The sequence below is a fragment of the Phyllobates terribilis genome, unplaced genomic scaffold (genome assembly GCF_046119375.1).
Source record: "Phyllobates terribilis strain yellow unplaced genomic scaffold, ASM4611937v1 Scaffold_2__4_contigs__length_985480577, whole genome shotgun sequence".
In the NCBI taxonomy this organism is placed as follows: Eukaryota; Metazoa; Chordata; class Amphibia; order Anura; family Dendrobatidae; genus Phyllobates; species Phyllobates terribilis.
Window position 1 is genome coordinate 116885069 of NW_027362762.1, and position 15137 is coordinate 116900205.

The window sequence follows — 15137 nt, forward strand, 5'->3', positions numbered from 1 at the left end:
ACCAGAATATCCAAGTCCTTCTCCTGTTCATTTTCTAAATTTAGGTCCCTAATCCATTTGCTAGATTGTAGAGAGGCTACAAATAGTATCTCTTAACTTAATGCACACATATTATTAGGACTGCTCATAGATTTCAATTTAAATTGTAATTTTTTATTTCCCCTGTGGTGGTGCTGCAGGGAAATTTAACAATTGCAGACATTACAATGATCACTGAGGTGCCCAGGAGTGGATTATCCTGTAACATCCCATTTAAAGGGAGGTTACCCCTTTTGTCAACAGGTGATTGTAGTAGACTTATTTCTTTTTTCTTTACCCAACCTAATGGTTGGATTGCTTTATTCATCATCTTGTAAAATGTAAGAGCTCCTATTGGCAGGAGTACTTCAGTCCCCAGGCTTCCTCTTTGCTGAGGACGGTGGGCTCCTGCTTGATTGACAGTTCAGACCATCGGCACAGTTGCGGCGCAGGCCCTCAACCTTTCCTCTGCAGCATGACCAGACTAATCCCACCAGTTTCAGAGCAGCACTTACAAGCTCTATAGAAAAGAGCTTGTAAGCAGTGCACATGTTTGACAACTGCTGCTAGACTTGCAGAGGTGGATGGTTCCCTAGGCAGTGAACAGTAAACAAAATAAAAAATCTTTCCATTTATGGTGGGATTGTGCAAGTTAATTGCAAAAGTGCATGGTTAAAACTGCAAAGTGAAAAACATTGATGAACATAAAAATATCCCTTTGGGTATGTTACTTTGTTTATGCCATTATTTACAGTACAGCGCTAACAGTGGATACACAGGTGGATACACAGCTGATAGTCCTACTGAATAGACTGTTAGCTGCATTTTTCTTGCCATAATACAAATTCTAACAGTCTATTCAGTAGGACTATCAGCTGTGTATCCACCAGACTTCTGCACAACACAACTGATGGTCCCAACCCCATTTATAAGGCAAGAAATCCCACTTATTAAACCTGACAGGGCACACCTGTGAAGTGAAAACCATTTCCGGTGACTACCTCTTGAAGCTCGTCAAGAGAATGCCAAGAGTGTGCAAAGCAGTCATCAAAGCAAAAGGTGGCTACTTTGAAGAACCTAGAATATAAGACATATTTTCAGTTGTTTCACACTTTTTTGTTAAGTATATAATTCCACATGTGTTAATTCATAGTTTTGATGCCTTCAGTGTGAATGTACAATTTTCATAGTCCTGAAAATACAGAAAAATCTTTAAATGAGAAGCTGTGTCCAAACTTTTTGTCTGTACTGTATAAAATTGTTTTTTTTTCTTGTTTAATTTCTGAATACAATGATTAGTTCTCATTTAAATTACCTTTTGAAGGCATTGGGGAAGGACAGACCCATACGGATCGTGCCCCATCCTCACCTCTTATTTCCACTCAGTTTTTTTGCAGAAGCTTCCTGATCAACCATTGGCTTTGCTGGGCTGACCATACTCGCTTCTCACATTAATACCTGCCAGTATAGGATGGCCCAAGCCTGGAAGCGGTTATAAAACATATTTACAGGGCAAGCGACAATGACACAATTGCTATTTGGACTTCTCCGTGCTTAGAATAGTTAACCAGCAGAGGATTTATCCCCGGCATCGAGACACTGCAAATAAAACAGTTTTTAGGAAGCAGAGCTTTTTGCCTTGGCTTTAACCGCATTACGGGAGAATGGCCTTCATTCAGAGAAATCCCTCTGCTTACCTTTCCTTTGTACTCTTAGATGTTGCTGTTCTTAAAGCGTGGTCTCTATGACAACTGTTTAAATTGGGATGGGTACCTGTCATCTGGAGTATTACAGAGAAAAGTGTTAGTGAATGCACAGTCCCATGGATGGAGCATTTCAATGTAATCCAGTTTTAATTGAACTCCAGAGACTTTGATGTGCTGCACAAGGTTGGGCGAGTGCTATTCCTGAGAGAAATTATAGCAGCCCAACGCAGCTTCTCTGGTCCCGACTGTCACTGCTTTAAATAAGCATTAGCATCAGCCGTAACCTTCTCCATAGAACATCTTACTCCTCTCATCACGAAATATGCACTGGGCTATCCCCCGCCCTCGGCGCTAGCAGTCAATTTGTCTTTTCTCTGTTTACTCAATGTGTTTAATTGTTCTAATACCTAATTGTGTTTTATAATTATATATATGTATTGTCTGTACAGTACTGTTTCCTATGGTCAGACTTGTACTGGCCAACCGGAGAGCAGGTAAATCCCCTGGTGGGCCACCCACATATGCAGTGTTTTGCACAGTACACTTAATGGGCAACATCTCATTACTCCTTTAGCAAAGCACCCAGTTTATTATTTTATAGAAGCATAAGGTACATTTGTGAGCAATTACTAGGCAATATTGCATGTTGCTAATCTGTCGCCCCCCCCCCCCAAAATCAATGTCACTGGTGGTCCCTTGGCACCCCAGTCCGACACTATATAGTATATTAACCCCTGATATTGGCTAATTTGTATTTTTATTTTACTATATGAAGACTCTTAATACAGATGACAATTACAACTGTCCTCTAGTATAATGTGTATCAAAAATGTGTGCGACTGATCGTAAATGTAACTGTTACAATTAACAATGGAAAATATGATACTAAAGCTCCTCAATTCTGCCTGATGAAATGAGAACAATTATTTATCTGGTGTCTTTGACCACATTGAGTTTTTCCATCCACTAACTAAAGTGAACAGCTAAGCAGATGAGCAGAGTCGAGGCCCGAGGAAAAGTGTCCACTGGGCGGATCCTCTCTGGTTGTTTCCTGTCTAGTTGGGCTTGATTGACAGGTCTCTTCCAATTTGTGTATAAATAGAAACCTTTCAATGAAGCTGAGCTGGGCTGGGAGATACTTCTGGACACTTATTCCTTTGCGCAATTTTTTTTCAAACTCTGTTTTCTCCGAACTTCTGCAACATTCTAGCTTAAACCATAGGACACTACAGTCGGGTATTCTGTTGATATTTTTGCTGCCCGCGGTTAAAGTGGTTTTCCAGGATAGATAAAAAAAATTAGGGACTGGGACTCCAGTATGGGAAATCCTGTGTAATATATATTTTGTTAGGAGAACCTAAACCTAAAAAAAACTTAAATGAGCAAATACCCTGTAGTAAATAAATAGTAATAGTACATGTAAATAACACAGGGTAGTTAGTTACATTGTTTTAATCAAAAAAAGTAAAAACCATCCTACCATGACAAGGTGTACGCCAATAGGGATGGTACCTAACTCTTGTTGTTCACTTCTCTGTGTCAGGGGATGTAAAATCTGATCAGGGCAGAGTAGGACCTGGATCCCAACTGTTCAGACACCTGCCCATGGAAAGCTATATGAACAAAATGAACAGCCCAAAAACTGGAGCTACGCCTCTGTTTGAAGAAAGTACAAAAAGCTAAACAAAACAAAGAAAATTTGAGCCAGAGTACATGTTTGTACAAGAGCAATGCATAGGTGCGCATTCACACTGTGGCCATTTAACAAGCAGAACCGAAAATAAAGCCAAATTAGCAAATACCCTGCAGTAAGTAAATAAATAGTAGTAGTGCATGCAAATAATATAGGATACTTAGTTAACATTGTTCTGATCAAAAAAAGTTAGTCATCCCACCACGACAAGGTGACCCCATTCAGGATGGTACCTAACTCTTGTAGTTCACCTCACTATGTGTCAGGAGATGTAAAAATAGATAAGGGTAGAGTAGGACCTGGGTCCCGACTGTTCAGACACCCGCCCGTGGAAAGCTATATAGATAAAATGAACAGCCCAAAAAGAGGGGAGCAACGCCCAAGTTTATACAAAGCACAAAAAATATATTGTTAAGAGTGGCTGTGTTTCAGAGGCCAGGCGGTCTTCACGTGACCAGTCTTATGCGACTTTCATGCTTGCCGACCTCTCTTTCTTCTGCTCCTCTCAATGCAGCATTGAGAGAGAAGATACACAATTGTATCCTCGTATGTCCAGCATTCAAACCACTATTATTTTCTATTCATCACATGTCCATTCCTATATGACACATTGTAGTCCACATCTTTATATTTTGATATGGTGCCATTATATACTTAGAAATAATAACACAGGTGAAAGTAACCAGTAAGTAATGCAGATTTTTATTGTATATTTCTTGCTGGCTCTTGGTGGTAATTTTTGCCCCTTGTAGAGATGATTACATTTTGCTTACCAAAAGCCATAGGAGTTTATTTCTACCTCGTCCATTATTGCCTAGGAAGGAAGAGCCGCGGAGCTTATGAGTTTTCCTATTTATTTGTCCACATCTCTCTTTCTCAAGGGAAGAATTCTTGCTGACTACAGAATTTTCTAGTCTTTGTTTTGAAGAATTCATGTTGGGGGAACATTAGATTGTGGATAATGCGAGTCACAAACCTGAATGTCTAGATGCACATATTCTTGTATTTCTAACATAATGCATTACAATGTGTTGCCAGCCCCTTATTACTGGCTACAAGGCCAGGATATTCCTGTATTACATCGCCGTCTTGAAGTTCTTTACATTATTATAGACAATTTTAGCATTACCAATGACCAGCAACCATCCATATATTGATAAACGTGATATATGAACTGAATGCCATATTTTTGGATTTTTTTTTTAACCCATTGGATACTTGATCTCCAAATGCAATTGTTTTTCACATGTCGGTGTTTTTAACGGCCACCACGCGGATGTGACACACGGGTGATATGGGGTCCCATGGAGTACAGTTGGTGGGTTCAGTCTGAACTTGGACATGTCTCCACTTTATGTAAAAAGAGCCATAGAATAGAATGTGACCATCTGCTATTAAAAAAAAAAAAAAAGGATAACAAATGTATGTTAACAATGGATGAGGCCTCAGTAAGGGAATATCAATGTAGAAACACACAGCAGCCTATATGAACAATATATGTACGTAGAAATCCATGTATTGCATGTATATTGCCACAATTATCAAAGAGGAAGCTGAAGTCAAATTTAGCTAAATTTGACTTCAGTGTCATCTGGGACAACATTTTAGAGATTTGCTGTCTGACGTGAACTTGACAGGTTTTTCAGCCTCATCAGCCATGGTAATAAGTTGGGCTTCTTATTTTCACCATGAGGAAGCATGACATGCGGCATGAAATGACCATCTGCTTCCTGCTCATCTGCTCCTAAACTAATGACACAGGAGGGCTGGTGAATTGGTATATCAGCGCCCACAAATGGAACCTCAACGCAAAGCAATTGCCATAACCATGGAGAACAACCTCAATGTGACAAGATGTCCAAATAGGAATCTTCAGGGTTGTGTCCCACTGTACACAGAGAGACCTATGTGGCCTGAATTTGCAAGATTATATATATATATATATATATATATATATATATATATATACATGTGTGCGATATAGATATATATATATATTATAATATAATATAATATATATGGAACACTTGAACAACAGAATATAACTCCAAGTAAATCAAACTTCTGTGAAATCAATCTGTCCACTTAGGAAGCAACACTGATTGACAATCAATTTCACATGCTGTTGTGCAAATGGAATAGACAATAGATGGAAATTATTGGCAATTATCAAGACACCCTCAATAAAGGAGTGGTTCTGCAGGTGGGGACCACACACCACATCTCAGTACCAATGCTTTCTGGCTGATGTTTTGGTCACTTTTGAATGTTGGTTGTGCTTTCACACTCGTGGTAGCATGAGACGGACTCTACAACCCACAGAATTTTCTCAGGTAGTGCAGCTCATCCAGGATGGCACATCATTGCGAGCTGTGGCAAGAAGATTTGCTGTGTCTGTCAGCGTAGTGTCCAGAGGCAGGAGGCGCTACGAGGAGACAGGCCAGTACACCAGGAGACGTGGAGGGGGCCGTAGGAGGGCAAACGACTGCTACCTCCGCCTTTGTGCAAGGAGGAACAGGAGGAGCACTGCCAGAGCCCTGCAAAATGACCTCCAGCAGGCCACAAATGTGCATGTGTCTGCACAAACGGTTAGAAACCGACTCCATGAGGGTGGTATGAGGGCCCGACGTCCACAGATGGGGGTTGTGCTCACAGCCCAACACCGTACAGGACGCTTGGCATTTGCCACAGAACACGAGGTTTGGAAAAGTTGCCACTGGCGCCCTGTGCTCTTCACAGATGAAAGCAGGTTCACACTGAGCACATGTGACAGACGTGACACAATCTGGAGATGCCGAGGAGAGCGATCTGCTGCCTGCAACATCCTTCAGCTTGACTGATTTGGCAGTGGGTCAGTAATGGTGTGGGGTGGCATTTCTTTGGAGGGCCGCACAGCCCTCCATGTGCTCGCCAGAGGTAGCCTGACTGCCATTAGGTACCGAGATGAGATCCTCAGACCCCTTGTGAGACCATATGCTGGTGCGGTTGGCCCTGGGTTCCTCCTAATGCAGGACAATGCCAGACCTCATGTGGCTGGAGTGTGAAGCTATGGACTGGCCCGCCCATTCCCCAGACCTGAATCCGATTGAGCACATCTGGGACATCATGTCTCGCTCCATCCACCAACGTCCATTTCCACCACAGACTGTCCAGGAGTTGGCAGATGCTTTAGTCCAGGTCTGGGAGGAGATCCCACAGGAGACCATCCGCAACCTCATCAGGAGCATGCCCAGGCATTGTAGGGAGGTCATACAGGCACGTGGAGGCCACACACAATACTGAGCCTCATTTTGACTTGTTTTAAGGACATTACATCAAAGTTGGATCAACCTGTAGTGTGTTTTTCCACTTCAATTTTGGGGGTGACTCCAAATCCAGGCCTCCATTGGTTAATAAATTTGATTTCCATTGATGATTTTTGTGTGATTTTGTTGTCAGCACATTCAACTTTGTACAGAACAAAGTATTCAATGAGAATATTTCATTCATTCAGATCTAGGATGTGTTATTTGAGTGTTCCCTTTATTTTTTTGAGCAGTGTATATATAAATGTGTGTGTGTTTGTATGTATGTATGTATGTATGTGTGTGTGTATATATATATATATATATACAGTACAGACCAAAAGTTTGGACACACCTTCTCATTTAAAGATTTTTCTGTATTTTCATGACTATGAAAATCGTACATCCACACTGAAGGCATCAAAACTATGAATTAACACATGTGGAATTATATACTTAACAAAAAAGTGTGAAACAACTGAAAATATGTCTTATATTCTAGGTTCTTCAAAGTAGCCACCTTTGCTTTGATGACTGCTTTGCACATTTTTGGCATTCTCTTGATGAGCTTCAAGAGGTAGTCACCGGAAATGGTCTTCCAACAATCTTGAAGGAGCTCCCAGAGATGCTTAGCACTTGTTGGCCCTTTTGCCTTCACTCTGTGGTCCAGCTCACCCCAAACCATTTTGATTGGGTTCAGGTCTGGTGACTGTGGAGGCCAGGTCATCTGGCGTAGCACCCCATCACTCTCCTTCTTGGTCAAATAGCCCTTACACAGCCTGGAGGTGTGTTTGGGGTCATTGTCCTGTTGAAAAATAAATGATGGTCCAACTAAACGCAAACCAGATGGAATAGCATGCCGCTGCAACATGCTGTGGTAGCCATGCTGGTTCAGTATGCCTTCAATTTTGAATAAATCCCCAACAGTGTCACCAGCAAAGCACCCCCACACCATCACACCTCCTCCTCCATGCTTCACGGTGGGAACCAGGCATGTAGAGTCCATCCGTTCACCTTTTCTGCGTCGCACAAAGACACGGTGGTTGGAACCAAAGATCTCAAATTTAGACTCATCAGACCAAAGCACAGATTTCCACTGGTCTAATGTCCATTCCTTGTGTTCTTTAGCCCAAACAAGTCTCTTCTGCTTGTTGCGTGTCCTTAGCAGTGGTTTCCTAGCAGCTATTTTACCATGAAGGCCTGCTGCACAAAGTCTCCTCTCAACAGTTGTTGTAGAGATGTGTCTGCTGCTAGAACTCTGTGTGGCATTGACCTGGTCTCTAATCTGAGCTGCTGTTAACCTGCGATTTCTGAGGCTGGTGACTCGGATAAACTTATCCTCAGAAGCAGAGGTGACTCTTGGTCTGACTTTCCTGGGGCGGTCCTCATGTGAGCCAGTTTCTTTGTAGCGCTTGATGGTTTTTGCAACTGCACTTGGGGACACTTTCAAAGTTTGCCCAATTTTTCGGACTGACTGACCTTCATTTCTTAAAGTAATGATGGCCACTCGTTTTTCTTTACTTAGCTGCTTTTTTCTTGCCATAATACAAATTCTAACAGTCTATTCAGTAGGACTATCAGCTGTGTATCCACCAGACTTCTGCACAACACAACTGATGGTCCCAACCCCATTTATAAGGCAAGAAATCCCACTTATTAAACCTGACAGGGCACACCTGTGAAGTGAAAACCATTTCCGGTGACTACCTCTTGAAGCTCATCAAGAGAATGCCAAGAGTGTGCAAAGCAGTCATCAAAGCAAAAGGTGGCTACTTTGAAGAACCTAGAATATAAGACATATTTTCAGTTGTTTCACACTTTTTTGTTAAGTATATAATTCCACATGTGTTAATTCATAGTTTTGATGCCTTCAGTGTGAATGTACAATTTTCATAGTCATGAAAATACAGAAAAATCTTTAAATGACAAGGTGTGTCCAAACTTTTGGTCTGTACTGGATATATATGTATATACACCGTACTTATGTATGATTGTGCATCTATGAATACATACATATATACATTCACACACACGTGTGTGTGTGTGTATATATATATATATATATATATATATATATATATATATATATATATGTATGTATGTATGTATGTATGTATGTGTGTGTAGTTATAGAAGCTCACACATACTGTGATGCAGTACGGTGTATCCCCTCTTACTTGCCCCTGTAGTCAGTCATTCTCAGTGTGAATTCTCTTATTTAACCTCACATATACACATTCAAGGTGAGAAACCATGTTTGCTGTGTGAAATGATGGCATGACTAAACTGACCTGTTTTAGCTGTTAGCGCTGTGTGTACGGCTCTTGTATGGTGTCACGTAGAATTCCTACACTTTCATATTGAAGGACTATAGAGCCTTGTGCTGATTTATGGTCGTTCCATATTGCACCATATTACAGAGATTTTCTCCCTGAAGTAGCATCTCCACAATCCCGCATGTGATGGAATATGTTACTTTTTCACCCGGCCATGTGGCGGTACTTTTCAGCCCTTACACTACTACAGCTGCTACTTGGGACTTATATAGAGCTGTGACATGATTGTGCGTCTTGACTCCTTTTTTAATTTTGCTACCAGCTGTTTTATGTTGTTGTACAAAGCTTCTGTTTTAACATAGATCATTTGAAATATTTTTTTTCTTTTATTCTGTTTTCTAAATGTATTTTTTTTGTTTTGTGTTTCAAAAATATTCTGATTAGTATAAATATCGAATCTATCTACATGTACCCATACAAGACAAAATGTGCAATGAGTGAAAACAAAGCCCACCAAAACTCCAAAATATTTTGATCTTATCAATTCAATTTTAAATAAAAATAAATAAATCAGGAAACGATGAATTGTAACATTGGTTGGTGTATACAGTATAGGAGGTCTTTGTTTTCTAGGTGCATGTACATATAATGTACGGCTGTGTGGCCACTTATCTCCAGCAGACAAAATTGTGAAGTATTTTTAATAGTAAGGTATTACATTGTAATATGTTCTAGACGTCCAAAGACGGCGTGATGCCTCCTGTATTGGGTGGCTTATGTTTTGGACTCGCTGATTGTTGGCACGTCAGTGCGGTTTTGTTTTCTGACGCTGGCACGGCATTAATATGGGCTGTTGTTCAATCATTATGGAGGGAGAAGTGGTCTAACAATACGCAGTGTGATTAAAAAAAAAACTTTATTCAAACATGTCTGACAAGTGTCGTCCTCAGAGACCATTCAATCATACCAGACTGTCTTCATTTTGTATTTCCCATAGGTTCATGTTATAGTCAATAGCAGCTGATCCTCAAAGCCTAACCTTTTTCTAATTAATCTCTCCTACTAAGTAATGATAATGAATTCACAGGGAAAGCTCTACCCAAAAATGTCATTTTGTTATGAAAACAGTTTGGCACGAACACATTGGGAAGTGGCTTTCACAATATAATTTTGGCTTTTCCTGTGCTCTGTTTGGCTAGGTTCTTGCTTACACAGAAGGACTTCATGGAAAATGGATGTTCAGCGAGATCCGAGCAGTTTTTTCAAGAAGGTACCTACTGCAGAACACGGCCCTGGAAGTGTTCATGGCTAACCGCAGTGAGTTTCTGAGTTTCACCTTCATTTTTTAATACATATCCATTTACTGGCTGTTCTTAGTTTTTCTATAGATATGCAGTAATCACTGATATAAAAGGTGTATAGTGCATTATTTCAGTAGGCTTAAAATAAGCCACGATGGCTTTGTAAATACTAATTACTAGAGATGGCCGGATCTGACGAGATTAGAATTTGCCAATTCGCACAGATTTTACCAGTAAATTCAATTCACAGCGAATTTATTCTCTGGAAATTAAATGTCCCTTATTATTCTCTGGTGTCTGGAAACATCCAAGTAAATGTAAGATGTAGAAAAAAATAACACTCACCTCCCCTCCGCTGTTCACTGTCCCTCCCACGTTCCTCAGCACATCATCTTCTTACCGCTGCGTCTTCACGCTAAGCAGAGATTTCTGGCGTGTGCAGGTTAGTCTCTGGCCTAGAGTGCACGTTGGAAGGTTGTGGCGCATGTCATGATGTCACTGCAACCTTGCAATGTGCATGTGCAGAGACGTCCCAGACCTAGCTATGCACTCTAGGCTGGGACTTTTGGCTGTGTCTAGGCCTAAGACATCTCTGCACATGAGCAGGTCGTCCCAGGAGGAAGTCCACATCTAACGTGAAGAGCCAGCATGCAGGGGTGGTGAGACGGTGCCTCGAAGACTGTGACATCACCGTGACCTTACAACATGCATGTGCAGAAACTTTCCAGACCTATTCGCGGCTGGAAGTCCCAGCCTAGCATAAAGATGCAGCGCGTGGCGGTAAGAAGATGCTTCCAGGACCATACGGCAAAGAGTAAGCTGCCGAGGTGGCCGAAGGGGTGGGCAGTAAGGTATTAGTTTGTTTTTACTTTCTTGCCGGCCCTGTGCGGTTCAGCAAAACGGCAGCCAACCAGCTCTCATTTTGCTTAATTTGCTCAGAGAATTGTAAAAAAAATTCACATTCTGGAGAATACCGATTTTTGTAAAATTTGAGCAGAATTAATTTCCACTCGAATAAATTAGCCCATCTCTACCAATGGTAGGGATGGGCTAAAATTTAGAGAAAAAAAATTCTGCCTTAATAAAAATTAGCATAATGCATTATTGACTCTTCCAATAGTTAGAGCAGAAGTTTGTGCTCAAGAGCTGTTTTTCCTACTGTTATTGGAATTTATAGCCATTGTCCAGCATAATTGAGTTATGGAGATAAGATTTTTTGTCATCACTTATGTGAATGCAAGAATATATACTGTAGGCACTTACATAGTTACATAGTTTATAAGGCCGAAAAAAGACAAGCGTCCATCCAGTTCAGCCTATTTCTTGTGCACTGCAGCTATTCCGCAGCGTTGATCCAGGGGAAGGCAAAAAAAAAACAAAACAAACAAAAAAAACCCATGCGGTATAGGCCAATTCACATCATTGAGGAAAAAATTCACTTCCCGACACCAATCTGGATTAATTAACTATCACTAAGCATAAGATGTAATTTTATTGTTCTCAAGAAAGGCGTCCAGGCCTCTCTTGAACTCATTAAGTGAGTTGGACATCACCACTTCCTCTCCCAGAGAGTTCCAGAGTCTCACGGCTCTGACCGTAAAGAATCCCCTTCTATGCTGGTGCAGGAACCTCCTTTCCTCCAGACGCATAGTGTGCCCCCTCATCTTTGTCACCATCCTTGGTATAAACAGGTCATGGGAGAGATCTCTGTACTGCCCCCTGATGTATTCATACATGTTTATGAGGTCTCCCCTAAGCCTTCTCTTTTCCAACGTAAATAGGCCTAATTTTGACAACCTCTCTGGGTATTCTAGTCCCTCCATTCCCTTTATTACCTTAGTCGCCCTCCTTTGTATCCTCTCTAGCTCCAATATGTCTTTCCTGAGCACCGGAGCCCAGAACTGTGCACAATATTCTAAGTGCGGCCTTACCAGCGCTTTATACAGAGGAAGTACAATGTTCTCATCATATGCCCCTATTCCTCTTCTGATGCATGCCATGACTCTATTTGCCTACGCAGCTGCTGCCTGACACTGGGCACTCCAATTTAATTTGCTATTAACCAAGACGCCCAGGTCCTTCTCCATGTCAGATTTCCCCAACTTTTTCCCATTTAATATGTATGGGTGATTGCTGTTTTTCTTTCCCATGTGCATGACCTTACATTTATCGGCATTGAACCCCATTTGCCATTTTTTGGCCCAACTCCCCATTTTATCTAGATCCTCCTGTAGCTGTGCCCTATCCTCATCTGTGTTAACTGTCTTGCTTTTCCTGCCATCTCGGTGTTTTCTGCATGGTACACTTTGGGTATTTCTTTGCTTAGTTGTGCTGAAAAGTAAGGAACAGCTATGCTGAGGTAGGAGTAACGTTGGGGAGTTTTAAGTGCTGAACTAAACTATTTTTTCAATATCTTTCCCTATTGTTCTGTAGCCTCTGTTATGTTTAATTTTCCTGATCAAGCCACCGTGAAGAAAGTGGTGTACAGTTTACCTCGGGTCGGTGTTGGCACCAGCTATGGTTTACCACAAGCCAGGTAGGTGGTTTTTTATATTTCATATCATTAGTGAATTCCTATTGTAAGTTATTTTATGTTAAAGAGGACCTGCACATACTCCACTAAAAATTGACTGAAATACCTTGTAAAAATCTCTGATCTTTCCTGATTCCCCTGCTTTTTTTTTGTTTTGCGCTGCGTCGCTCCATTGCAGAAATTTTTCACATTTGTTGTTTTTGGAGCGCAGTATGTGAAATCTCTGCTTGTGGTGATAATGGGCGTTTCTTCAGAGTTTTCTCTGGGGCGTGCACTGTCTCTCTTCCAGATGCTGCCAGTCACAGCTTAAGTAGTTTAGGTTTGTAGATCAGCTACCGAGCTGTGATTGGCAGCATCAGGGAGGGAGGAGTGAAGAAGACTGTGAAGACGCACACAGTTGGGCTGCAAGCATAGATTTCACATACTGCACTCCTAAAGCAACAAATGTGAATATATATGCAATGGAGCAACACAGCACAAAATGGAAATAAAAGCGGCTGAATTGGGGGAGCTCGGTGATTTTCACAAGGTATTGAATTAATTGTTTTTGAGCTAGTGATAGGTCCTCTTTAAGATTTTTAGCTTTTAATTTTAATGAAAGGCCTTGACTTATGTTAATTATGTTGGTTCCGGTGACAGTGGAGGCCAAACAGTACAAGGAGATAGCATTATGTAGTCTGATATTGCAGTTTCCATCTGTTTTCTATACATTGTGTATGTGCAGTAAAGCGCTGTGGAATATGTTGGCACTACATAAATAAGGAACATTATGATCTGAATCTTTTAAAATTCAGTCAAGAGCCCAGAGATGATTAAAAAGAGTCATGGCTGAAGCTTTGCTATCACTGTGAGGGCCTTTCTCTTCAGCAGCCCTTCTCCATCTCATATATTCAGAAAGTAAAGACATTTTTGACAACCCGCTAGTAGATCATAAGAGCTGCACAGACAAAGCAGAAGCTGTCAATCATCTGGTGTACGACGCTCATCAAGAACACCTCTCCGATTCCTATCCCTGATGTTAGTGATGCCAGTTATCTGAGCTACTGACATGCAGTAACCAGGAGACATGACGAGCAGCTTATTACGTATTTATAGCTGATTGTGGCATATTGTATGTATAAAATTGCCATTATTGTCTCATTGATACTCCGGTTGTATGCAGTGATCACCCCCTTATTCCCATTTACAGGAGAATATCCCTGGCCACTCCCAGGCAGCTCTTTAAATCCTCCAACATGACTCAACGTTGGCAGCGACGAGAGATTTCTAACTTTGAATACTTGATGTTTCTTAATACCATAGCAGGTAAGGCTTCTGGCTCTACAATCCTTTCTAATATGTTTATGTTTGTCAAAATCTTGAGCAGCGTGACTTGATCGAATGCATTTATCCCTCCGGGACTCAGCTGCAGCCCTATGATAGACTCAGAAGCACTCACATTAAATTTGATAAGGGAACGCACAACCTATCAGCGACGCTGTAGATGCATTGATTGGTATGGAGGCAGTGCCGAACTCTCTTGCCATTTCCCCGAGCTGACAGCTTTGTCTGAAGCTTTATTAGAGGCAACAAACCATTGCCAGGAACTGTCTGGAAATAATAATGGGGGGGAATGTAATTTTACTATTCAGTCATTTTCAACAACAGCAGCGCAGACACAAGACTAACAACAGCATGCCTAGTACAGATGTCACCTATGGTGTGGCATGATTAGGTAACCATGTTCTGTCTACTTACCTCTAATCTCACACTTCACAGACATTATTCTGTGGATCCCGCTCTTCTCATCAGTTATAATAGACAATCCGCAGACGCCATCCTTTCCTAAATCTCTTTTGTATCATTGTGTTATTAAACAGTTCTTTGTTACATTATAATTCTCTACATGTTTATTTTTTTGAACAACAACACGAAGCAAAGAAACCGAGATATGGTCCAAATAATTAAAAAGTTTTATTTTATTAGACAATAAGTACTGTCAGCAATAGACATGCAAAGGGAAAAAAAGGGGCACACAACATGGAAGATGGTATATGACCACTCATAAGTAATGCAATAAATAAGGGATGATAAAAAACAAGTGTAAATAAATAAACAAGATTGTACTTTAGTAGGTCTTATGAGATTGTCTATACCAAACATCAGAAAGTGCAAGTGCATAGCAAGAAACTCTCAAATTTCAGGAGTATATACAGTACAGACCAAAAGTTTGGACACACCTTCTCATTTAAAGATTTTTATGTATTTTCATGACTTTGAAAATTGTACATTCACACTGAAGGCATCAAAACTATGAATTAACACATGTGGAATTATATACTTAACA

The 15137-nt window shown here is 40.9% G+C and overlaps 1 protein-coding gene across 6 annotated transcripts in view; it reads left to right on the forward strand.

The window, feature by feature from the left end:
• Positions 1–15137, forward strand: part of NBEA (neurobeachin) — a 786732-nt gene that overhangs the window by 608138 nt on the left and 163457 nt on the right. For all 6 annotated transcript variants that reach the window (XM_073662535.1, XM_073662540.1, XM_073662538.1 and 3 more), the window contains 3 exons: positions 10177–10294; positions 12712–12814; positions 14001–14116. In XM_073662535.1, the coding sequence (XP_073518636.1) occupies positions 10177–10294; positions 12712–12814; positions 14001–14116 (337 nt within the window). The remainder of the gene's footprint in view (positions 1–10176; positions 10295–12711; positions 12815–14000; positions 14117–15137) is intronic.